The 24,162-nt window shown below is 59.3% G+C and overlaps 9 protein-coding genes and 1 non-coding gene across 10 annotated transcripts; 6 read left to right on the top strand and 4 right to left on the bottom strand.

Moving 5' to 3' along the window:
* Positions 1–107: 107 nt before the first annotated feature.
* On the bottom strand, positions 108–2,900 carry APL4 (clathrin associated protein complex large subunit; the record flags this gene model as incomplete). The annotated part of the gene is made up of 6 exons (XM_028618037.1): positions 108–311; positions 356–2,381; positions 2,538–2,638; positions 2,686–2,736; positions 2,786–2,814; positions 2,876–2,900. The coding sequence occupies 6 exons, from the start codon at positions 2,898–2,900 to the stop codon at positions 108–110; spliced, it is 2,436 nt and encodes an 811-aa protein (XP_028473715.1).
* Positions 2,901–3,204: 304 nt separating this feature from the next.
* EHS24_002294 (uncharacterized protein) lies at positions 3,205–4,564 on the top strand (the record flags this gene model as incomplete). Its single annotated transcript, XM_028618036.1, has 2 exons — positions 3,205–3,391; positions 3,429–4,564. The coding sequence occupies 2 exons, from the start codon at positions 3,205–3,207 to the stop codon at positions 4,562–4,564; spliced, it is 1,323 nt and encodes a 440-aa protein (XP_028473714.1).
* Positions 4,565–4,690: 126 nt separating this feature from the next.
* Positions 4,691–5,996, bottom strand: EHS24_002293 (uncharacterized protein; the record flags this gene model as incomplete). The annotated part of the gene is made up of 4 exons (XM_028618035.1): positions 4,691–5,411; positions 5,455–5,755; positions 5,798–5,876; positions 5,922–5,996. The coding sequence occupies 4 exons, from the start codon at positions 5,994–5,996 to the stop codon at positions 4,691–4,693; spliced, it is 1,176 nt and encodes a 391-aa protein (XP_028473713.1).
* A 1,887-nt stretch (positions 5,997–7,883) lies between these two features.
* ILV2 (Acetolactate synthase, mitochondrial) lies at positions 7,884–10,539 on the top strand (the record flags this gene model as incomplete). The annotated part of the gene is made up of 6 exons (XM_028618034.1): positions 7,884–8,284; positions 8,348–9,564; positions 9,707–9,780; positions 9,896–9,964; positions 10,017–10,177; positions 10,242–10,539. The coding sequence occupies 6 exons, from the start codon at positions 7,884–7,886 to the stop codon at positions 10,537–10,539; spliced, it is 2,220 nt and encodes a 739-aa protein (XP_028473712.1).
* Positions 10,540–10,860: 321 nt separating this feature from the next.
* EHS24_002291 (uncharacterized protein) lies at positions 10,861–13,434 on the bottom strand (the record flags this gene model as incomplete). The annotated part of the gene is made up of 7 exons (XM_028618033.1): positions 10,861–10,878; positions 11,244–11,399; positions 11,474–11,545; positions 11,597–11,602; positions 11,652–11,690; positions 11,728–11,790; positions 12,616–13,434. 7 exons carry the CDS (start codon positions 13,432–13,434, stop codon positions 10,861–10,863), a joined length of 1,173 nt encoding a protein of 390 aa, XP_028473711.1.
* A 908-nt stretch (positions 13,435–14,342) lies between these two features.
* EHS24_002290 (uncharacterized protein) lies at positions 14,343–15,832 on the bottom strand (the record flags this gene model as incomplete). Its single annotated transcript, XM_028618032.1, has 5 exons — positions 14,343–14,978; positions 15,024–15,121; positions 15,313–15,344; positions 15,397–15,493; positions 15,535–15,832. 5 exons carry the CDS (start codon positions 15,830–15,832, stop codon positions 14,343–14,345), a joined length of 1,161 nt encoding a protein of 386 aa, XP_028473710.1.
* Positions 15,833–16,792: 960 nt separating this feature from the next.
* On the top strand, positions 16,793–18,547 carry EHS24_002289 (uncharacterized protein; the record flags this gene model as incomplete). Its single annotated transcript, XM_028618031.1, has 1 exon — positions 16,793–18,547. The coding sequence occupies one exon, from the start codon at positions 16,793–16,795 to the stop codon at positions 18,545–18,547; it is 1,755 nt and encodes a 584-aa protein (XP_028473709.1).
* Positions 18,548–19,952: 1,405 nt separating this feature from the next.
* On the top strand, positions 19,953–20,040 carry EHS24_002288. The gene has a single exon. It is a non-coding gene; the product is annotated as a tRNA-Lys (tRNA).
* A 1,220-nt stretch (positions 20,041–21,260) lies between these two features.
* On the top strand, positions 21,261–22,348 carry EHS24_002287 (uncharacterized protein; the record flags this gene model as incomplete). Its single annotated transcript, XM_028618030.1, has 5 exons — positions 21,261–21,419; positions 21,472–21,593; positions 21,640–22,064; positions 22,105–22,204; positions 22,243–22,348. 5 exons carry the CDS (start codon positions 21,261–21,263, stop codon positions 22,346–22,348), a joined length of 912 nt encoding a protein of 303 aa, XP_028473708.1.
* Positions 22,349–22,565: 217 nt separating this feature from the next.
* Positions 22,566–23,935, top strand: EHS24_002286 (uncharacterized protein; the record flags this gene model as incomplete). Its single annotated transcript, XM_028618029.1, has 4 exons — positions 22,566–22,781; positions 22,822–23,142; positions 23,285–23,604; positions 23,674–23,935. The coding sequence occupies 4 exons, from the start codon at positions 22,566–22,568 to the stop codon at positions 23,933–23,935; spliced, it is 1,119 nt and encodes a 372-aa protein (XP_028473707.1).
* Between the last annotated feature and the right edge of the window lie 227 nt (positions 23,936–24,162).

Genomic DNA, 24,162 nt, shown 5'->3' with positions numbered 1-24,162 from the left:
ACCACACCACCCAGCCACGACCTCCGTCCTGCCTCTACCGCATGCATATCTCTAAACATATTCATAATCATGATCCAAACTAACACAACCCCGTCTGCTCCAGGCTCCTACTTGCCTCCACTAGTCAAGTTGGCCGGGAAGCCCGCAAAGTCCTGCTGATCAGTGACCTGCTGTCCTGCCAAGCTGTAGCTGATACGCAGGCGGAGGCGAATAGATGCGCCGGCCGGCGCGAGGATGCGCATCTGCTGGGTCTCGGTGGCGCCGGGGCCGACGTCGGTCTTGGACATGGCCTGCATCTGGAGCTGCTGTGTCTGGGGAAATGGTCAGCAAAGTCTACGACTGGTGGCAAGCCTACCTTTGGCACGGCAACCTGGAAGTTGACACCGGTGACGGGGTTGGCCGACGTAAACCGGGCGAGAATCTGGACGACACCAGGCTGCGCCGACACCCTTGGCGTGAGGGTGATCTTGAGCCCGTTCTTGTCGTACGCGGTATAAGTCTGCAGCTGGGGTGTTTGGGGAGCAGGAGCGGCAGCCGCCGGTGTAGGCGCCGGCTGCGCGGGGGCGGCGGCTGGGGTGACCATGTCAAAGAGGGAGGACGACGCCGAGGCAGCAGCAGGAGCTGAGGTGGGAGCAGGAGACGAGTCGAACAGCGACATGATGTCCTGTGCGGCCGACTGCGGAGCGGCGGCGGCGGCAGGAGCAGCAGCAGCCACGGGCATGGCGTCGGACGTGCCAAAGATGTCCGCGAGCAGGTCCTGTGTCGACTGTGCGCTCTGGCTGGGAGCGCCGTTGACAGGAGTTGTAGGGGTACTGATCTCGTCGCCGATGAGGTCGGTGACGGTGGTGTCGCGGTCCTGGCGCGTTGTGCCGACCGTACGGCGCTCTGAGATGGTCCCCATCATAGTGGCGCGAATCTCGGGTGGCGGCATGCGCTCCAGGATGCCGGCCTTGACGTCACCAAGGATGAGCAAGTTGCCAAACTCGACGGCACGCTGCTGGGTCTCGAGCTCGAGGTTGGCCGAGTAGTTTGCCATGAGCTCGGCGATGCGGCCCTGCTGGACGGCATTGTCTGAGGTCTGCATCTCGGTGAAGCGAGCGGACAGCTTGGTGGCGGCCGTGAGCACCAGTTGGCGGGTGAGGGTATCGGCGTATGGCGAGTTGAGGACAGTCTCGAACAAGTCGATGATGGCCTCGTCCGTGACAGGCTTGACCTCTTCACCGTCGTCGACGGTGCCGCCCTGGAGAAGAACGTCGCCAAACTCGCCAATGATCCAGACAGCCGCCATGGTGAGCGACTCTTGCGACAGATCGGCCGAGAGAGCCTGGAACAGACGCTGGGCAGTATAAAACTGCAGCTCTGGGGTGTGCGCCACAAGACGGATAAACGCCGCCAGAATCTCCTCGCGGACGTAGTTGCCTGCCGACTTGAGCACGCGGAGAGCAGTGTCAATGTGCCAGCGTTTGTTTGGTGCAAAGCGCTCGGCCGCCAGCCAGATCTGCGTGGTGAGACCCGTCTTGAACTCGTTGTCGGCGACCTCGAGGAACGCGAGCAGCTCGCGAGTCATGATGCGGACGTTGCTCTCGTTGATCAGGGCGTACGACAGCTCGAGGGCGCGACGACGGATGGAAATGTCCCCGTCACGGAGACAGTCCAGAATGGTGTTGCGGTGACGCTGGACGGCGTTGGTGTCGATGCCGACAACCTTGTTGAGGGTGTGGAGGGCCACGTAACGAATGTTGTTGTCGCGGTTGGTCAGGAACTTGCCCAGAATGTTGATGGCCATGACACGGAGACCGCTGTCAGCCTCAATTTCAAGGACAGTCAGGACAGTCTCGTAGAGAATCGAGTTGCCGACATTCTTGGACGAGTCCGTGTTGGTAGCGACCTGGGCGAGAATGTCGTTCATCTCCTCGCTGGCCTCGACGTCGCCGCGGCCGAGGATACGGAGCAGGCGCAGGACCTTGACCTGGAGGAACGGGTCCGAGATGCCGAGAACGTCATGCTCGGGCGAGAAGCCAGTGGTGACCAGCGACTTGAGGTGCTTGACCAGCAGACCCGTGGCTGGGCGGAAGTTGGCCGCCATGCTCTCGTCGAGCTCGCACATTTCAGTGACGAGGGTGATGCCGGCGAGCAGCACACCGTGATTCCTCTCCTGGAGGAGCGCACGCGTCTTGTCGGTAAAGTGGTCCATGAGGTCGGGCACACGGCGAATGATGCGAAGAGCACACAGCGCCGCCTTTTTGCGAATGTACGAGTTGCTGCTGCCCAGGAGCTTTTCAATCTCGTTACACAGGTCGCGAGACATTTCCTCCGAGGCAATGTTGGCAAAGGTGCACAGAGCGAGACCGACGGCGTACATGTTGGAGTGGTTCATGTCACTGCGGGGTCAGCAATTAACATGCAGGGCTACCCACTTTTTCAGAGAGTTGGTCACCAGTGTCAAGACCTCTTGGTTCTCATCGAGCAGAAGCATGATGCCGAGGTAGCCCAGACGCTTGTCACTGAAGCGCGGCGACGCCACGAGCTTGAGACACTCGATCTGTCCAAAGTGCGCAGGGTAGCCGAGCATGTGGATGTACAGCAGCTTGGCAATGTTGTTGTGGCGCGTAAACGAGTCCTCCTCCTTGAAGGCGGTCTGGGGAGGGTCAGTTGGGCGTTTAGAAGAGCTGGCGCTCAACTCACTCGGATCGCGGCTGACTCCTTTTGAATCACTGCACGCTCATCCGCAAGTGTCTGTAAAGGTTAGTTAGTCTAGCGTCCTGGGCATGTGCCGGTGACACACCTTGCACGAGCGGATGCCCTTGATGAGGGCTGCGCACAATGTCAGCAACTGCGTTCACAGTTCGTGCTGCCTGAAACAGCGAGTCCTCACCCTTGAGGTTGTAGTGCCCGCTCATGCCTGCGCGGTTGCCGATGGCTTGAATGGCGTTTATGGCGAATAAATGTTACTGGGGGGTAGGGTGGACCGCTTGAAGCAATGAAGAGGTCACAAAGAAAGGACGCGCACGATAGAGATGCCAGAGGATGACAGCGTCGGCGAGCGCGAGGGTCCACGCGACGGTGACGGCGGCGGGGGAGGAGGGATCGATGGAATTTGCTTCCGCCGTCCCCCCTCCACCACAGGTGTGACGTCGCGGGAGATGAACGCGTGTCACGAATGTGGATATGCAACTTGCTTGTCAACATCCACTTCACTCCATCATGGCAAGCCCACTCACAGTCTTCCTGACAACCTGGAACACCGGTCTTCAAGGCTCAAAGGCCCAGGAGCAGGACCTGTCGTCTTGGCTCATCCCGGTCCTCCACGCCCAGGCGGCGGAGAAGGGTGCTGCCGTCCCGGACATTTACGCCATCGGCGTGCAGGAGCTACTTCCTCTGCATCTTGCCTGTAAGCTGACAATACACGCGCTTTAGCTCACTCCCAGTCGCTGGTCTCTCCACTCCCGTTCTTATCGCCCTCACCGACCGCATCCAGTCCCTGCTCTCGGCCCACGCCACTTCGCTGTCGCCGACCCGCGTGGCCGAAAAGTTCCACCTCGTCAAGCGCGTCTCGCACGTCGGTATCGCGCTGTGGGTGTTTGCGCGCGAGTCCACCACGCAGGGGCGTCTTGGTAAATCGCTCGACGCGACGGTGGGACTCTGGCACATGGGCATGGGCAACAAGGGAGCTGTGGGTGTCCGCCTGCCGATCATGCGCGGCGAAAAGCAAGGCGGCTGGGAGACGTTGACGTTTGTGTGTGCGCACCTCGACGCGCACGACCACAACATTGGACGTCGCAACATGCAATACGAGGCCATTCTCTCGTCTCTCATCTTCGAACCCGGAGACGCCCTTCACCACCGTGTCCAGCCCTTCCAGTCGTCGCACCTGTTTATCATGGGCGACCTGAACTACCGCCTTGAGCGTCTGCCAGTTGCCGGCGTCTACCCGCGCGAGCTGAGCGATGACCTGGCCTCGCTGGAAAAGGAACGCGCCGCGCTCGTCCAGCTGGACACGCTTAAGCGGGAGCAGGACGCAGGCAAGGTGTTTGGCGGCATGCGCGAAGGCGACCTCACGCGCTTTGCACCCACGTACAAGCGTATCGTCGGCGAGATCGAGGGATACTCGAAGAAGCGCATCCCAGGCTGGACTGACCGTATCCTGTTTGCCTCGCACACCGACACTCCGGACCTGTACGCCCCGCACTCGGTCGCCATTGCAGGCGACAACACGACGCACATTCTCGAGTTCCGGTCCACCCCGCAGCTGACAATCTCCGACCACAAGCCCGTCCACATTGTCCTGTCGCTGCCGCCCGTGACGCACTCGGCCGCAAGCCCAATCACGGCACCGGTCCTCGCGCCTCCCCTGCCTCCTAGCCGTCCCCGTCCCGCCGCGCGTAGCCGCGAAGAGATCCTCATTGCCAAGATTATCGGTACCCTCCTGGACCGCCTGATCGGCTGGCCATGGACCATCCTCGTGCTGCTGGGCTTTGGCAACGAAAAGGCCGGCATGGGCGTGTCGGCGTTCCTGGCCATGGTGTGGAGCGTGTGGTGGAGCGGCGTGTTTGCGAGCGCATAGGTAATTTAGAGACTGTTGTAGACGGGGTTTTCAAGTAGACGGGGTTCGTGTGATGCCATACACAGGGGCTGCATTTGCCTACAGAAAACAAAACAAAACAAAACAAAACCCACAAACAACACAACCCTACTCGGGTCCACGAATAACACACTTGATAACCGGCTTGCCCTCCTTGTCCTTTCCAGCGCGCGTGAGCTCAAACGCCTCGAGCGCCTCTTCAAAGGGGAATGTGTGAGTCAGGAGCGGCTTGAGGTCGACGAGGCCACGCGCGACGAGGTCGATGGACATGGGGTAGTCGCCGCTGCCGTACCTCCACGCGCCCTTGAGGACAATCTCGTTTGTGACGGTACGGAACATGGGGATGGTGACGTCGGGGGGGCCAAAGCCGATCTGGACGTGTGTGCCGCCGGGACGCACCGCGTTGAGGCCCATCTGGATACAGACCTCTGCGCCCGTGGCGTCGACGACGAGGTCGATGGAGCCATGGCCGCGCTCGGGGACGCCGAGGGTCGCGAGCAGGTCCTGGGCCGCGCGGAGCGAGTAGTCTGGCCGCGACTCGCCGTCGTTTTGCTTGATGGGAACGTAAATGTCCGTGGCGGCGTACGACTTTGCAAAGTTGAGACGGTCGAGGTTGATGTCGACGCCAATGACGCGCTTGGCGCCCAGGGCCTTTGCGACGGCCATGGCCAGCAGACCGACGGGTCCAGCACCCATGATGAGCACGTTCTGGTTGGTCCGCAGCGCGCCCACGTTGGCGACCGAGTGGACCGCGACGGAGAGGGGTTCCATCATGGCGCCGTAGAGCGTGTCGATCGAGTCCGGCAGCTTGTACACGAGATCGGCCGGGCTGGAAGAGTCAGCTACAGGAAGTCACATTCGGCCCAGCTCACAGCTTGTAGTAGCGCTGCAGCGTTCCGTGGAATGGCGGGTACGCTGCAAACTCCATGTGCTCGCAGATCTGGTACTGGCCCCTACGGCAGTCGTCGCACATGCGGCAAGTGGTTCCGGGCTCGAGCGCGACGCGGTCGCCAACATGGAGCGTGTTGGCGCTGTTGGCGTCCGAGTGGCCGTTGGCTGTGGCCGCCTTCTTGGCAAGGTTGGCGCCGAGGCGGACAATGTCGCCTGCAGACTCGTGGCCCAGGCACATGGCCGAGCAGCACGAGACGAGGCCCATCTTGCCCGTGTTGTAGACTGAAAGGAGTCAGCATACGGTTGTTTTGTGTTCGTGCTCACAGTGGACATCAGAGCCGCAGATTCCAGTGTGCTTGACCTCGACCAGCACCTCGTCGGGGCCTACATCGGGGACTGGGAGCTGGACCCGTCAGCACATGTACATAATAGCATCGCTGTTACGAACCGTTTCATAGCTTGTCTTGAGCTTGCCGTGAAGAATGAACGCGGGGTTGTTCTTGGGTGTGAACGGAGTCGCCATGGTGAGATGAGAAGCGTGAGTGAGACGAGAGTCAGATGGTGAAGAGAGGGGTCGCCGTCTCTGGCCCCACGTTCACGCCTCGGCATATAAAGCTCCACTGAGCGCTCGGTGTGTACCTGCGACCCGGACATATGAGTCTGGCACGACAGCAGCAAGGCAAGCCCACCATCCGAACCGGTTGTAAGCGGCAAGAACGAGGGATGAACGCCGGGACGGACATACAAAGATGGGCATGGGCCATGACAACATGAGAGGGGTCATGCCACGCGATAGTCACGTGCTCGGAAGTAAAATTGCCGGAAAACACACTATGCGAAGGGTTCCCTCTTGATCGGTGCCCGTAATGTGTTTCTCTGTGAGGCCGTGTCATCTGCTCCCGCGGGCGGGGTCCCCGGCTGAAGCCCCGGATGCACCGGTCAACAGCCGACGGTCGTCTCTTTTTCGGTTGGCGCGAACAAGCGAGGTGCCAAAGGGGATCGACACCGGGAATGAAAGCTCTGGGCCTGGGTGCCTGGGTGCAAAGTGGGTCGTTCGGGTCCCCTTCGGCCGACGATGGAGGGGGTGGCAACTGGGTCTGTATCGAGATAATATGGTGGCTCCAGCACAGATTGCACGACCAAGCAAGAGATATCCATGTGCTCAGCCTCGAGGTACAATGCCTCAAGAGATAAACAATTCAGATCCGTTGCAACGTCTTGTGGGCCGCAATCAAAAACGCCTTGCATCAGCTGCTCGCGGTGCCCCGTGCGACGTGCAGTGCAGCATCCACAAAGCCATGTCTCGTGCCGTCCATCGACCATCTGGCCGGCCTCTGACTGCGCTTTACCTTCATCTAGCCTTCCAGAAAAGGCGCATCGTGTACTATCAGAGAGCAGCTTGCTTCCACTCCAGGTTTCGGCGTCTCCGCCGGCCTGGATCGTGCGCTACGGCTGTGCCGACGCGTGCGTGTGGCTGCACCTGGCTGCACCACATGCAGCGTTGTGTACTTGTGTGCTTGTGTAGTGTATGCGATGGGGACATGCACGACATGACGACAGACGCGACAGGGACGCATGTCCTCGCACTGGTGCGAAATGTGTGCATTTGTATTGGACGTCGATGTGTCCAACACACCCGCGAACGATCGCGAGTGAGTCGAGGAGGGTTGTGTGTGTGTATGCCACGACACGGCTGTCGGTGTCATTATGCGGCGCTGTGAGTCTCGTCGTGCTACTCTGACTCATCGCGTCTGTAATCTGTTTCTGTTGGCGACGCCGTTGAAACCATGGCGCTTCAAGCCCGCCAGCGTGATCCTCTGTGACACTCTTGTGCATGGCGCGCGTAACTGCAGCTGCCGCTGCCACGGGGCCCGGCGCCACGCCAGCCCGCCAGCCTGGCACACAAGGCATTACGGTTGTAGCCAGAGACATTACCAGCGGGAGCAAATTGATTTTGACCGAGAGATTGAAGCAATTTCGAATGTGAGGGGCCAAAATTGCTTTCGCGATGTCAACTTTTTCGGCCGAAAGATGGGCAATTATCGTTTTGAGTCAGGAAGAGAAAGGTTCTCGAGTCGTTGCCGCGCCTGAAACCACGGCTGGGCTCTGGTGCTCTGGGCAGGCTGGCCGGTGCGTGCGTGCGTTGCGCTGGCTGGGCGGGGAGTGCCGTTCGACCACTCACCTCACCCGCAAATCCCACTCTGCCGCCATCGCTTCTATACTTCGAGCATCCCATTCCTCTCTCTCTCTCTCTCTCTTTCTCTCTCAACACACCTCTCTCCCCGCGCAACCCAAAAGCGAACGCCTCGTCAAGGCACACCACCAAAAAGCTCTACACAGCGAGCAACCACGCAACACAAAAAGGACACATCTCGCAAACCCCCCCCAACCCACCACCCACCCACCCACCATGCTCGGCCGCCCATCGCGTTCGCTGGCTCGTGCTCTCCCGGCGCGCCCCTCGGCGTCGTCGGCGCTGCTCTCGACCGCTGTCGTGCAGAAGCGTTTCCGCTCCACGGACCGCAAGTCGTCGGAAAAGGCAAAGCTCCACACGTCGTCGTCGACCCAGCAGCTGCCTCCCGCGTTTGTCGAGTACTCCCCCCACCGCGGCAAGGGCATGACCGTTGAGGGTAAGCAGCGTGTTAGGGAGCACGTTAGGAGGATCCAGAGCTCGGCCTCTACCAACTCCCCCGCCGCTGCTGTCCGTCCTGCCCCCGCCGCCCACTTCCAGCAGCCCCCCAACCAGAACACCGCCGCTTCGCCGTACGCTGCCGAGGCCAACCCCAATATCCGCGATGGCTACGACCACTCGTGAGTAGCCGGAAAAAAAAACTGTTTTTGTTTCACTCCGGCAAATGGCTAATTGTTGTACAGCTTTGTCGGCCTCTCTGGTGGCCAGATCTTCCACGAGATGATGCTGCGTCACGATGTCAAGCAGGTCTTTGGCTACCCCGGTGGAGCCATTCTCCCCGTCTTTGACGCTATCCACAACTCGCCTCACTTTGACTTTGTCCTGCCCCGTCACGAGCAGGGTGCCGGCCACATGGCCGAGGGCTACGCTCGTGTGACGGGCAAGCCTGGTGTCGTTCTCGTCACCTCGGGCCCCGGCGCGACCAACGTCATTACCCCAATGCAGGACGCTCTTTCGGACGGTATCCCCATGGTCGTCTTCTGTGGCCAGGTCGCCACCTCGCTTGTTGGCTCAGACGCGTTCCAGGAGGCCGACGTTGTCGGCATTTCGCGTTCGTGCACAAAGTGGAACGTCATGGTCAAGGACATTGCCGAGCTGCCCCGCCGCATCAACGAGGCCTTCAAGATCGCCACCTCGGGCCGCCCCGGCCCCGTCCTCGTCGACCTCCCCAAGGACGTCACCGCCGCCATCCTCCGTACGCCCATCCCCGCCAAGGCCGTCACCCCCGGCGCCACCCCTGGCCTCCCCCAGAACCCCCTCCACCCCACCGTCGGCAACAAGCAGCCCGGTGACGCCAGCCTCATCACCAAGGCCGCTGACATGATCAACCGTGCCAAGCGTCCCATCATCTACGCCGGCAACGGTGTCATGGCCGACCCTGAGGGACCCGAGCTCCTGAAGAAGCTCGCCGACATTGGCGGTATCCCCGTCACCACCACCCTCCAGGGTCTTGGAGCCTTTGACGAGCGTGACGAGAAGTCGCTCCACATGATCGGCATGCACGGCGCCGCCTATGCCAACTACGCCATCCAGGAGGCCGACGTTGTCATTGCTCTCGGTGCCCGTTTCGACGACCGTGTCACCGGCAAGGTCGACACTTTTGCCCCCGCCGCCCGCCAGGCCGCCCTTGAGGGTACCGGCGGTATCATCCACTTTGAGATCCAGGCCAAGAACGTCAACAAGATTATCGAGGCCCAGCTCCCCGTTCTCGGTGACGTTGTTGCCTCGCTTGCCGAGCTCGTCCCCCAGATCAAGAACGTCGACCGTTCGGCTTGGCTCAACCGTTGCAAGGCCAACAAGGAGAAGTACCCCTTCACCTTTAGCCCTTCGCAGGAGGGCCAGCGTCTCAAGCCCCAGGAGGTCATGAAGGAGCTCAACGCTCAGGCCGAGGTCATTGGCAGTGAGTACAGAAAGGAGTATGGTTTGGATGTAGAGCGGGACCAAAAAATAGTCCCGCTCCTCCACCTTGCTTGTGGCATCCTCCTCTTTCTCCTCCTTTCGTCCTTCCTTTCGTCCATCGTCCAGGTCACTGACAAATGCAGAGGAGAAGTTCATCCTGAGTACCGGAGTTGGACAGCACCAGGCAAGTATCCGTGGAGACGGGACTGCGGCGGTGGTGCTTGCACTTTACCCCCACCAAGACGAGAGTGTGGCGGTTGTACTCGCACTTGGCGCCCACCACCGACCCCAGTCCCACCCCTTCTATCGTTCACACGGCTGACTGTCTGCAGATGTGGGCATGCCAGTACTGGCGCCACGCTGCGCCAAGGAGCTTCGTCTCGTCCGGCGGTCTCGGTACCGTGAGTGTTGCGAGTTTGCACTCATCGTCATCAGCCACCTAACAATCCACAGATGGGCTTTGGTGTCCCCTCTGGCATCGGTGCCAAGGTCGGCGCACCTGAGAAATACGTGATTAACATTGACGGTGATGCCTCGTTCTCCATGACTGCCATGGAGCTGCAGACTGCCAACCAGTACAGCATTGGTCTGAAGACCCTCCTGCTCAACAACGAGTGAGTACTCGGTTATTTACCGGCGCCCCTGAAAAATGTCCCTTTTTTGCTAACTGGTATCCAGGTTCCAGGGTATGGTTGAGCAGTGGCAGGACCTCTTCTACGAGGAGCGCTACTCGCACACCCGCATGCACAACCCCGACTTCCAGCAGCTCGCCGAGGCCATGGGCACCAAGGCCATCAAGTGTACCACCATGGAGGAGCTCCCTGCCAAGATGAAGGAGTTCCTCGAGTACCCCAACGACCGCCCCGTCCTCCTCGAGTGCATGGTCTCGTCCGAGCACGTCTACCCCATGGTCCCCGCAGGCAAGGCCCTGCACGAACAGATCCTCCACCCCCTCCTGAGGAACAAGACCGCCTAAGCAACAAAATCGAAATGAGATAGATATACAAAACAGCAAAAAAGGAAAGCAAAAAAAGGAGAGGAAAATTCGAGTTTAGGTCCTTGGTGGTACTTGGTCGTTTTTGTACGCATGTGTTTTTAGTTTTATCGCGATCAACTTTCCTCTGGAAAAGAGTGCACACACACACACACACAGGCAGAGACAAACTTGGCCGACTGGCCAATGTACTCTTGCAAGCAGCCCACAGAGCCTTTGTCATTAGCTCGCATTGTGGCGTTTCTACTGATTTGGTCTCCCACAGATCCAACGTGGGGCCACGGAATCATCGTCCTCGTCGGCTCAATACACGCTGTCCGTCTCGAGTGTCAGAGTGGTGAAGTGCGTGGTGACGAACGATCCCCGATCGACCCGAGAACGCCGCAGCCGTGTGCTGGACGACGTGTTCTTGCCTCTGTCTTTATCTCTGTCTCTGTCTGGCCCGAAACCAAGTGAGTGCTTTGGTCGGGCCATGTGAGGCAGGTTCGCTCGTGCAGCTTGTTGTTCTCGCTTCCATAGTGGTCGAGCCTTGGTCGGTACAACTGGATCGACTGGCAAGATGTATGCGCCCTTGTGCCGGTGGCCGCTGGTGGTCGAGGCCCATGACGATGTCTTCGACAGAGAGATCCTCGATTGGTGGACGTACAGCTGATCCGAAACTGACCGCCACAGGCAGTTTCCGTCACCAATTCACCAATAACGTTGATGACCGAAACGCCCGTGGCCTCGATGTCAAGGATAATTTTGCGGTCGCGAGCTGAAAGCAGACCGAACGTTGCGCCACCGCGGACACCGCGGCTACCGAGGGTCGGGCGAAGAGGTACCGCTGGTTGCAAAGGAGACTGACGAGGTAAGCTTCCATCTCGCGACCAGGCGCACCTTGGGGGGGGGAGGTCTGTCTTGTGTGGCGACAAACTGCCGTCTGCCAGCCCGCAGAGTCTTTGGGATCCGAGAGGCAAGCGTTGAGGACATCATCTTCCGTGGCCATCTGCAACGACCGTCAGAAGGCTAAAGCTGAGTCAACTGGCGTGCGGCGTACCCTCTTCTGTACCAGGTCAGTCCTTCCTCACCACTAATGTGCTTTAGACACTCACACGGTTACAGATGTTGGGCTTTGAAAGTTTGCCTGGGCTCTATAACATTAGAAATAGGGTGGATGGACCTGCATACCTTCTGCGAGAGCGAGAGGCTAGCCGCGACCTCAGCGTAGGAGAGCATGCTGAGAGGTTGTGTCTGGCAAAGTCAGCGCTGCCGAGATAACTACGCCCCGAGTTCCAGAATACCAGAGTCGACAAGGAACTCACGACTGTGACAACTGTGCTCAAAGTAATGTTGAACCTGTGGGGTTGTGGTCAGAGATGAGTGGTGGTGTGGAGTGATGGAGTGACACCACCAGGAAGGAAGTGATAGTTGCGAACGGGTAGGTGGGGGCAAATTCCAGAAGGGCCACTCCAGACACACACCCACAGCTCACAGATCACAGAGGGCGCACAAGCCATCTGGTGGGACTGGGGCCGACGCTAGGTGCTCGGGTGCCGTCCAAGGATAGTGGCACAGATTCACTCGGGCGTGTTACTGTGTCCTTAGATTGCCCTCCTCCTGGCGAATGTACTCTCATTTCTGCACACCCAGGCTATACAAGCTCTACTAATGCTACTGGTCGCGATGCTAATCCTCGTCAGTCGCCTCGGCCTTTGGTGCAAAGTGCGTTCTGGCCATGCCATGGGGTACGATCCGGGGACAGCTGGCGGGTGCCGGTCGGCGCAAGAACGCCGCAGCCGTGCGGTGGACATGTTCCTCGCGCGCCCGGGCTGCAGCCTGTTGCGCCTCGACTCGGTCAGTCATGGCGCGCACCATGTCCCGCATCCTCGTCGACACGTCCGGGGTACCGTCTGACATGGCCAGGTCAATGGGCCCAGCCCTGGCGGCATCTCCGTCTCCGTCTCCGTCTCCGTCTCCGTCTCCGTCTCTGTCCCTCCCGAACCAAGTGATGCCTGGCGAAACCAAGGCCGGAAGAGCAAGCACGGCGCTGTGCCGACCGGGATCGTTGCGATGCACCTTGATATCAAGCGCGTTGAGCTCCTCACTGAGACTGTCGGGTTGCGAGGACGACGCAGCTGGGTTGGCCAGGCTGGTGCTGCCAATTGCGTCAAGTCGTGGCCAGCAGACGATCCGAGGTCCACGAGTGTCTTGCTGAGGCGACGCTATTTCGAGCCGCTGCTGCGTCCGTTCTTGCGCTGGAATATCCGAGTCCGGCACCGACGAGGCCAGCTGCTCGCCGTGTTCACTCTGCGCCCGAGCACGCGCGTGGTCATGCGCGTGGGCTGCACGGAGCTCGAGCCACGCAGCTGGCGCGGTCGGGTATCGCCGCGCAAGCACCTGGGCAATCGTCGGGGCATCGATGGCGCCGGCGTCGGCGCGCTTGCGCCAGAGGACGACCCGCGGGCCCGGTGCACCGTTTCCAGCCTCCTGTGTCTGTGTTGCGCTTGGAAGTTCGACGACGCGCTCCATTCCCAGCTCGGCCATGAGGTCTAGCAGGGGCCGGCGTTTCTCGCCTTGAGGGACTGGCGGAGCAGTGTCGCGGCCGGCGACTACTCTAATGTCGCTGGTGGACTCGTCGGTATCGAGGTGGCGCTCCGTGGCCAGGTCGTCCATGAGGTCCAAGAGCTGCCATTCCTCCTCCTCGTCATTGAGGTCCAGGAGATGCCATTCCTCGTCCGTGTCCGAGTCTACGTTGTGGTAGCGCAATGTATCGTCGGTTGTGGCGGCGGCGGCGGCGGGCTCGCGAGTCTGGCTGTCGTGTGCCGTTTCTCGGCGCGGTGCTGCCTCGTCGACGTCGGGCTGGCGGGGCATCGTGCGAGCTGGCTTGTCGTCCATGGTCTGTCCAGTTCCAAAACTCCAGTGCACAGTGGTTGCATGTCCCGCCCATGGTTCATACCCAAGCGGAACCGACGCGGACGCAACGGGCAACGGACGCGTAAGCGGCGAAACACTGACCAAGTCTTTGGGTGCGTTGTGCCTGGTCCGCACATTGCCGCGAGCGGTGGCGATGCAGTGGCGCGCAGAGAACAACATAGCGAACGAGTTGTGCGTCTCAGGTCGTGTTCTCACTACATATAGGTCGAGCGACAATATGCATCACCGTTGACCGAGCGTGCAGGTTGGACAAACGATGTCAGCGTGGTAAGCCGGATGGGTGAACTTTTGTGTCCCAACTGTACCTAACAAGTCGTCCAGAAAGCACAAAGTACCGATGACACCGCTGCACGCGAGGAAGCTTTCATGGCCAGTGAGCATGCACACCTCGTATTCCTCTCCGATTCTGTTGTCTGGAGTGAACACGGCCCGCAAGTCTAGGTATCACTGCTCATCGTGTGGCTGACGTCACCGCGCGTAGCCACGAAGCCGCCAGTTCCCATCTTATCGCCCATCACACGACACACGTCTCTTTGACCCCGTCATAGCTCTTCTGACCACTGACTTCTGTCCCATCGCCCACGCAAGCACTGCTGTATTGGAGCTTCACGCGGAAAGTCCGCCGCGTGCTGAGGTGGTCCGAAACCAGCCACGGACATGGCCGATAACGACGCTCGCACCGCGCTCGGCCGGCGGCTAGCTACGGCCCCCGCCCATTACCGTCGCCTGCCATCCCAGTCTTGGCTCCTCGCTGCTGGCGATATGGCGATGCAGAGTGGCTCTTTGAGCTGGACCCTATAACATATACAACAGCTGCTCCGCAATTCTAAATATAATGCTGTAAGCGCAGTAATGAAAGATTGTCTCGTCTAATCCGACCCGGTGCAAACGTCCACATACCCTACACCCCATCCCACCCCGCCAAGCACCGCGAGGACCAACACCTGTCCCAGGACCACACTGCCGAGGACGTATATCCACTTCCACCTCTTGCCCCTAATAGCACGGGCTTCCACGGCGAACGTCGACACGGTGGAGAGACACCCGCAAAACCCTTGCTGGAGAGCGTACAGCGCGTCGCACCGCACAGCCGAGCTGCCAGCTGCCGGGCGATGCTGCGCGGCCACCACGCCAGCGAGGACGAGCGTGGCGACCATGTTGGCAATGAACGTTCCCAAAGGGAACCTGTCGATAAACGCCGCGCGGGTGTTGATCTTGGCGAGAAAGAACCGCAGCATGGCGCCAGGTGGAGCTAACAGGATCGCAAAGACGGCGCGGTGACGCCACGGGTGCGGAGCGAAAAAGTAGATGATCAACGCGACGAGGTAGCTCAGTGATGCCACCAGGAATGTAACACTGTCAAGGAACGGCGACCGATGGGAGACGGTGTGGAGTGCCTCGGGGCGAGGGATGCGCGGGAGGCAGCGGCCCATGAACTGGCCCAAGTGGAGGCAGGCGATGGCGATGGCAAAGGTCGCAAATGAGTACGCTATACCGTCGACCGCCTGTCGGCCGTGAGTTTCATGCTTGCCAACAAACTAGTAACTCACATTGTGAAATCCGCCTCGGTCATAGTGGTTGAAGTTGGCAAATGCCTCATAGCCTTCCAGCATCCACGATGAGAACGTCGTGACGGATCCCGCGATGCCTGGTCGTCAGCTCTGGCCATGGAGTGGGTGAAGTGTCGCTGAAGTTTGTAGAGCGCTCAACCTTTACCAGCTGTGGACTGAGAGACATCACAGCTGGAGCAGAGTCTCACTGGTTCCCAAGAGTAGGAGCCCACTGCCTTCCGCTACGTGTGCATCTACCAAGATGGGGAAGGCCATCGTTGCCACTTACCGGTCGTGAAGAAAGTGTACATCGGTGGGTAACTGGCCGTCAGCTCACGCCCCAGCTGCCCCACACTCTCAGAGAATCACTCACATCCACACAATCTGGTTCTTCCTCGCCAATGCAAGACCCATGATCCCACATCCCACCCCTTGCGCCCACGCGAGAGGAAAGATGGCGGCGCCGTCGTCTGAATGTCAGCTGGAATACCATCGACGCCATCCAACTCACACGCCCCAAGCGCGTCCAGTCCCAATCGGATCAGAGTGCCAAGCATGGCGGCAAGGATTAGCACAGCATAGTGCGCTCCCAGGCGTAGTGGTGTCACTTCTTCCGCTGGCGGAGGCGCGTTGTCCTCGTCGACACGGGAGGGAGGCCGTGGTGGTTCGTCGGGAACGGGCTGCTCTGGGTCGAGCGAGCGCGTGGACGCGAGACGTCGGAGGTCAAGGTCTTCGTCGTCGTCGTCGTCATCCACATTGGCATATGCTACCTGCTGAGTCGGCTGTGCATGGCCGTTGGCCGCGGACATGGCGTGGGTGCATGCGATGGAGATGGTGGGACGTCGAGATTTTGTTGTTGCACACCCGCAAATAGATCGCGAGCGGAAGCAAATTGCCAAGCCGATTGTTGTTGTTTGTGTGGCATCCATGTGTCTGTCCGTACAACACATTTTCGGCCTGTGTCTCGCACCCACCCCCGATACACTCACCCGACGTTCCACCCATGCTCACCAGTACACTGTCCTTCTCTCGCCACATGGCAATTCACCCATCCGTGACCAGGACGCGTCCAAAGTGCCCTAGTGGCCGGCCGGTCCAGCGAGCTACGCGCCGTTTAGCAAGCTCCGACCAGCCCGACATCGGCCAACTGGACATCCTGTTGTGGAACACTCGCCGACACGCCGACACGCCCACGCTCTCCGACAGGCACCCGGATGGGAAGAGACGAGCGTCCAATTGTTGTGTAGCTGGGACTGTTCGGCACAGAGGGCGCGCGAAGCCCGACCAACACCCTTATCTCACAGAGGCGTCAGACGGCCGACCACCGCAAAGTCGCGGCCTTCCCAAGCGTCCTCGCACCTTTCTTTGTCACCGGCAGCTCCGCGAGACATGCTTGAGACACCGTGACTGGGCTCTCCTTGCCGCGGTCATGTGCAGCTGCCGCCAAGGGCTGGAGAGATGGTGGCAAGCGCCATACCGAAGAAAGCCCCCCTTTCCCGAGACGATTAGACATTTTACTAAATGGATTAAACCTCGGATGAATCGCGACTAATGACCTGCGCTAATCCGCCCGGATCTAAGCCACAAAATGCAGTACGAACTAGCCGCCCAAGTAGGCGCTCGGCGCTGGTGGCAACAATGCGAACGTCACCACATGCGACCCACAGGCAAGCAAGCGATACACTCTGTGGGATGCTATACAAAGGCGCCAGGTGGGTGGGGAGATGTATTCCCAGCTATCCCCCCACTACACGCTTTGTGCATTCTCGATGCTCCTTCGCCCTTCACTCCGTGTTGGCGCCCTGGGCGCCCGCTCTCTTCCACGCCGCCCCGTCGTGCGCTCCATCTCCACCACGGCTGACGCGAGCTCTGCTCCACCTCGCTCCTCGCGCCTGGGACTCCTGGCCCTCGTTCCCGTCGCTCTCGCAGGCGCCGTTCTCGTGTCCCCCAGCTCCGACCCCGAGCCCCAGACCAACATCGCCGCCCTCCCTACATCTGCCCTCCTCCGCTCATACTTTGTGTACACGGCATGCTCATGGCCTCGTCTCATTGACGCCGCCCCGGGTCTCCTTCACGCATTCACCCACTCGCCCGCCCCAGGACTCAAGGCTATCACCGAGGCGGTGGTGCGGCGCACCTTCTTTGCCCAGTTTGTTGCTGGCGAGGACCTGCCCGAGTGTATCAACGCCATGAACGACCTGCACGCGCAGAACATTGGCGGTGTCCTCAACTACTCTGCCGAATCCGAGGCCGGTGACGGTCTGGCGGAGGCACACCATGCCGCGCAGGCTCACAACTGGGCTGAGTGCGAGTCGGCCATCGAGGCACTGGGAGAGTTTGAGCGCCACTTGTCGCTCACCGGTGGCTTCACTGGAACCTCGTCCTTTGCTATCAAGCTGTCCGGCTTGATCGACCCCGACATCCTCGAGCGCGCCAGTACCACCATTTGCCGAATCCGACCCTTGTCAAAGTCGTCCGAGGTTGTGATTGATGGTCTCCCGGCGCCCTTCCCGGGTGTGCCCCAGGAGTCAGACGGCATGGTCATCGACCCTGCCGAGTCTCGTCTCGCATCTCTGCCTTCAGTTGGTGGCGCATTTGAGCCCCTCGGCATTCTCGCTGCCGACCCCGGTGTCTCTGACTCGGACCTCGAGGCTCTCCACGGCCTCTGGACCAAGATGCGCACCTTGTCTGGCCGCGCAGCCGACCTCGGCGTCAAGCTCATGATCGATGCGGAGCTCGCCCCGACCCAGCCGGCCCTCGACGCTTTCACTCTGTTGCTGTCGATGGAGTTTAACAAGCCCGTCGCTGGCAAGTCGTTCAACGGCCCTGTCATCTTTGGCACGTACCAGTCCTACCTCCGTCGTGCACCATACCTCCTCGACGCCGCCATCCGCCACTCGGAGGACAACGGCTACGCCCTGGGCATCAAGCTCGTCCGTGGCGCGTACTTTGTTCGCGAGCGCGAGAAGTGGCGCGTCGAGGGCCGTGCCGGTGCCGACCCCATCTGGCCCGACAAGCCGGCGACCGACAAGGCCTACAACGACTCTGTCCAGAAGATTACCTCTACCCTCGCGCGTCAACTGGACGGCCACCACCCCGAGCTCGCCCTTTCCGCCGTGTTCGCTACCCACAACCCCGAGTCGGTCGAGCTCGTCCTTGCTTCTATGGAGAAGGATGGCCTGACTGTGCGCGGCCCATCGTCCAAGCTTCGTCTCCGTGATGGCCTCAATTCGCGGGTCTTCATCGCGCAGCTCTACGGCATGCGCGACGACATTACCGACCGCGTCGCCGAGGCGTTCGAGCCCGGACCTCCCATTGCCCTCAAGTACATTGCGTACGGCAAGCTCCAGGAGGTGCTCCCCTTCCTTGCGCGCAGGGCAATTGAGAACAAGAGTGTCATGGCCGGCGAGGGCGGTGCGGCCGTCGAGAAGAAGAGGGTCAGCGACGAGCTGTGGAGGCGGTTTGGCTGGAAGAGCGCGCCCACCCAGTCGGCGCCACCCGCGCAGGTTGCCGCGGCTGCTTGAGCAGATTAGACTTTTATATCAGGACACGATTTGGGTTTTTACCGTGCAGTCACGGTTGTAAGCATAGTATATGTCAATGGGTTTTTAAGTGATCATCTGAACGGGCATGTGGATGGGCGTGTGCAGACGGCCACTCACTCTACGGTCGTTTGAACGTAGAAGTCGTGAATACCTTCGTGGCAGAAGCCCAACCGGGGATGGCACCGCTCCGACCTTCTAACATATTTCCTTGCTGCGGCACCCTGCCATGCATTATGACACTTGTGCATGCTATGCCGTCATGCATATCTATAGGTGTGCATTCTGCAATTGTTGTCAGATAGTCAATGTTGAGACGGGTGACTAGGGTGAACAGTTTTATTTTGGGTGAATTTTCGTCTGTTTTTTTGGGCACACTTGTGGTAAAAGTCCCACAGTGGCGCAAAAGAGCACAGGTACGGCGTGAGATCCCCGTAGGCACTGTCCCCTGTGCAGATGAATGCTCCCCTACACGAAGTGCACGGCTGACGTCTGTGTATAATGATGTGGGTACCGGGCGCAGAAGGCATGCATGCATGCGAAAAAGGATGTTCAATTCGCAACAATAAGGCGGAAAGTCGCTTCTTCCTGCCACCCACACGTGTGTTGTCTATGAAGGCGGCAAGCATTGCGAAGTTTCTACTCATGACCCACCTCCTATTCTCTTTATTTGCGCTTGCAAGTGGTTAGCAGCAGTCCAATAAACAGGCCGGCTACTTAGTGAATGGAGTTTCCGCTGCTCTTAAGTATTACGGATCCAACAAGAAGGATAGGAACAGTAAATATATATATTAATTATTAGATATGAATGTGGAATTGATACCGTACACACCGATAACATCTCGCAGAGGAACCTGATGAAGGATGGGAAGACTAGGAAGCAAACAGATAGAGAAAACACACTAGATGAGGAGCGTACGTTGCATTTGGGCGGACGGGCGGAGAACCACGGACAACACAACATTCCCCGGCCACGGCTTACCACCGTTGGCAAGTCGAGCCCAATGCTCCACCGGAAATTCTAAGCTAAGCATCCAGACAACCACTCCTCAAGCTGACAGGACCGACCGAGCACGGGTCAAACATTTCCGGAAGTCCCTTCTCGGCAGAAGCTTCTATGACTCATCTGTGGCACATTTCTTGCGGCACGGAAGTGTCGCCTGAACGACAGGAGAACGAGGGCAATCCTCCGTTGTTCTCTCGTACCCCTTATGATCTCTCTGTATATAAGGGGTTCTGTTTTCCATGCATCCCCTCTCCTTACTCTTCACATGTGACTACCCAAAAGACCAGCGCTAACTACGGTATGGGCGAAAACGACATGAGTTTCCAATGGAGGTTGAACTTTCTGTCATCCTGAACAAACTACCATGTCAGCTTTCATCTGGCCTCCGTGGCGAAATTGGCTATCGCGTTCGACTTTTAATTGCCTTTAAGGCATCGATTGGTTGCGGGTTCGAGCCCCGCCGGAGGCTGCGATGTCCGAGAAGGTCTCAGGCATTTCTTTTGCTCCAGGGCTCATGGAGCACTCGCCAATTACATATACCTCCGCCTTACGCCGGCCTTTGCGTTTACTCTCGTTCTTCTTGCATGTATACTCATAAAGTAGCATCTCATGAAGCCAAAGGTTGTACTTTGGAGACTGTGGGAGGCGTACAAGGCCGTTAGCAGCGGTCGGGACATTGTATGTCTGTGGATTGTGTTAGGAAGTGGTTTCGCCACTTGGCAATGATCGTCCAGACCAGTATCGCCCCCGGTGATCAGCGTCTTGTTTAATTTTGATGTTTACTGTGCCCCCAAGGCGCACGAGGCTGTATGCAACAGGTCGAGGTCGTGTTCGACGTTCGAGTGCTTGCCATTCCAGGGGCAAGCCAGAGCTATCCGGAACATTGCTGACATTTGTATTCCTTCGGAAGTGGATCCTAATGACATCCAGTGCCTTTCTAACCCAGAGCGATGGGGCGGGAGTGAGGCAACCCCGAGGAGGGTCGTCATCGTCTTGCAGAGACTTCGCAAGTCTGATCGGAGCAGTCTCCTCGCGAAGTGGTGCAAGTTGTGAGCTCTTGACTGTTGCTCGCTGTATCGCTGTCTCCTCACGGCCCGTGTACCAGATTAGAATCGCGGATGATCAGTTTCCTTGTGCCACGTCTGCAAGTGCGGAGGCTGGCTATTCTGAGGGCTGGTTGCATGGCCTTCCTGACTTTCAAGACAAAGGCTTTGAGACGGTGGCCACCATGAGCTTGCTGTATTAATGTACTGCTCGGCCACGGTCGAGAGCGATGCGTGAATGACGGAGGCCCATGTCGAGTGTGTGAAAAGACGCCGGTTATCAACTCCGACGGGGGTGTGTTGACGCCATCTGCCGCCGCCGCAACTTTCATTATCAGGAAAGACTACGGATCGCTCCCATCAATTTACATCGTCCTGTCCCAACGCTTGACATTGTCCCATTATCTCACACTCCTTTCCTTGCTTCCCCACAGCATCGACACAGGCACCCCATATAGAACTTTTGGCGACGCAACTCGGAATTCCTCCGTACCCGCACGTGGTTGACAAGGAGACGATCGAGACTACGCGTGACACGCGACCTGAGCGGCGGATTCTGGGGTCGTCAACCGATCAACCGACAAGCATTCGACAGCAACTCTCATTTCACTCACATTCGTTCACCAGCACACTCTCTACCTTCACCATGACCCGCTTGGCCCTCGCCACTGCGGTCTTTGCAATCGCACCATGGCTCGCCGCTGCGTCAGCTCCCTGCGAGCCCTCCACCCCGGCGCTCCAGGCGTTCGCCAAACGCGCAGACGGATACAACAACCCTGCCGACGGTGGCGGGTCGATGTTGACAGTGAGTAAGGCAGCTGTGAAGGGCGCGTAGCAGCACCGCATCCTAACTGTAGATTGTCAACAACACATACCCTGCCGGCCAAGGCGAGCCCATCAACGTCATCCTGTCTGGCACTTCCGACGCACAGGTCCTCGTCGACAGCCTCGATGATGGCGGCTTCCAAAACTACATGCTGTAGGTATGCTGCAGATTCTACGCGGTCAGCACACTGACCTCCCAGCTCCACTTTTCTTGCGCATGAGTGTCTCGGCGTGCACTTTGGCGACACTCAATCTGCCAACCTCGGCGACGGCGACGGCAATGTCACCCAGGTTGCCGTCCTGAGGTGGGACTATGGCGACCCATACGTCGGCAGCTGCAAAGAAACGTTCAACGGCGGCCTGCATCTACGCTACTGGCAGCAAAACGGGACCAAGGCATTCTTCCTCGCGGTGTCGGTGGAGATGGACGAGGCCAAGGGACACGACATTGTGCCTGATGGCTACAACCTCGGTCGCGACGAGCTCGTGGGCAATGTTACCCAGACAAGCGTCGAGTCTAGAAACGTGACTACGGCATCGACGTTCTCTGGCCAGACGAGCTACGGCAACTACACCTACCAGACGGACGTGACCTATGTCGCGGGTCTTCTGCAGAATTCGTCGAGTGAGTCAAAGCGACACTGGTTGAAAGGCTAACGTTTTAGTTGGTATCAACCACAACATTACTGTCGAAGAGGACGGCTACGCTGCCATTGATGGGCTTGTCGCCGTGCTACAGGTCTCTATCGTGTCGAGGCCCGCAGGGTGAGTTGAAAGTTGAGGCAAGGGTTAACCTCCACCAGCGACACCGGAGCCACTGCGGCGTCGTCGTCGTCCAGCGGCGCGATTTCTCTGCTGCCGCCAGCTGTGGCTATTGTCACCCTCGCGGCCGTTGCTGCTCTTTGGTAATGATCTGTCCCATAATGCACCCCCCCAATAGATATAGAGCGAGACGTTGTAGTATGGCAAGAAAAGCGCATGCATCAGAACATTGCCTGCCTCCACACGAGAATAAACATCCAGCCCGCCCAGATGGCCATCGACGGAATCAAAATGCCACCCACCTGTACCTGATGAATATTTCTGCACCGTCGCCACTTCCCAACAACCACCACATACACCAACCATGGCCACCACCGCGACAGCGCCCACGCGCGACCCCGCCCTCGTTGCGTCCATCGAGCAGCGCAACAACACGTTCTCTACCCTGCTCCGCCTCATCCCCCAGCAGTACTATGTCGCTGCCACCGAGGAGGAGCTCGACTCGCGCTGGATGAAGAACAAGAAGCGCAAGACTGGTGACGAGATCAAGGAGCACAAGAGGAGGGTCAAGCAGGACAAGGTAGGCCCCTCCCGTCCTCTAGCAGCAACTGACTGTACAGCTCGACCCGTCCAACCTGCCCGGTGCCGACGTCGAGATGGTCGAGGAGGCGTCCACTTCGTCTGCGCTGCCTCCCGCTCTTCCTGCGCTTTCGGCGCTCCCTCCCGCGGCGTCGATCACCGACCTGCGCGACCGCATGCGCGCCAAGCTGGACGGCTACAAGCGTGCCCGTGGTATCGACGACAACGAGGATCCCCAGAGCCGCGATGCGCTCGAGGCCGCGCGCAGGCAGAGGCGCGGTGAGATCCGCGACAAGCGCCGCAAGGAGCGCAAGGAGGAGCGCAAGAAGGCCCGTGTGGAGGTGACTGCGAAGACTGCCAAGGTGAGCCACCACGAGCTGAAGCGAGCGACGAGGCGGCGAGGCGGGTGGTCGTGTTGCTTCGCAAACCACACCCGCCGCGTCTGCACGTGGTCGCGTTACTCCTGTGTAACTCCTGCGACACTGTACTAACTCTGTCTCCCAGACCCAGCTTCTCGTCCCCAACCTCCCCAAGCCCGACGACAGCATCTCGTTCCCCTCGGTCGCCCTCCCCAGCGCCACCAAGCGTTCCGGAGCTCCCCTCAAGAAGCTTTCCAACCCTTCTCAGGCTCTCGCTCACCTCGAAAAGCACAACGCCAAGCTGGCTTCGCTGCCCGAGGAGAAGCGCCGCGAGATTGAGGAGAAGGAGAGGTGGGCCAAGGCCGAGGAGCGCGCTGCTGGTGGCAAGGTGGCCGACCAGGTCAAGGTGCTCAAGAATGCCGTCAAGCGCGAGGAGAAGAGGAAGGGCAAGAGCGGAAAGGAGTGGTGAGTCGAGACGACGCACAGCTGCCGTCGACACCGCACGCACACAATGTACTGACGCACTCTCCCCAGGGTTGAGCGCAAGAAGACTGTGGACAAGTCCACGGCCATGGCGATCAAGAAGCGCAACGACAACATCAACTCGCGCCTCGATGCGCGCCGCAACAAGCGTCTCGGTATCAAGGACAAGACCAAGGCCGCGGCGGGCAAGGGAGGCAAGAAGGACCACAAGTCGCGCGGCGACCGCGGTGACAAGGGCGACAAGAAGGGTCGTCCCGGATTCGAGGGCAAGAGCGGCACCGACAAGAAGAAGCGTGCCGCTCAGCGCGCCTAGAGTGTTACGCCAGGAGCGAGTTATTGGATTTAGGGATAGAGCAGCCTGTTAAGCGGCGGCATGTATTGTGTATCTGCATTCACGTCGAATGAGAGGGAGCGAGCAGGCATGTCAAACGCGCAACGCAGCCCAGCGTCGCTGCGTCTGCTTGCCCAACGGTGCCTCCTGCCCTTGCCACTCCAATGCGCAATTGGGACTCGGCGGGGCACATTCATCATCAGTGACAA

This window comes from Apiotrichum porosum (assembly GCF_003942205.1).
Source record: "Apiotrichum porosum strain DSM 27194 chromosome Unknown scaffold_12, whole genome shotgun sequence".
Lineage (NCBI taxonomy): Eukaryota > Fungi > Basidiomycota > Tremellomycetes > Trichosporonales > Trichosporonaceae > Apiotrichum > Apiotrichum porosum.
Note: the sequence above shows the minus strand (reverse complement) of the source record. Positions and strands in the feature narration are given on the sequence as shown.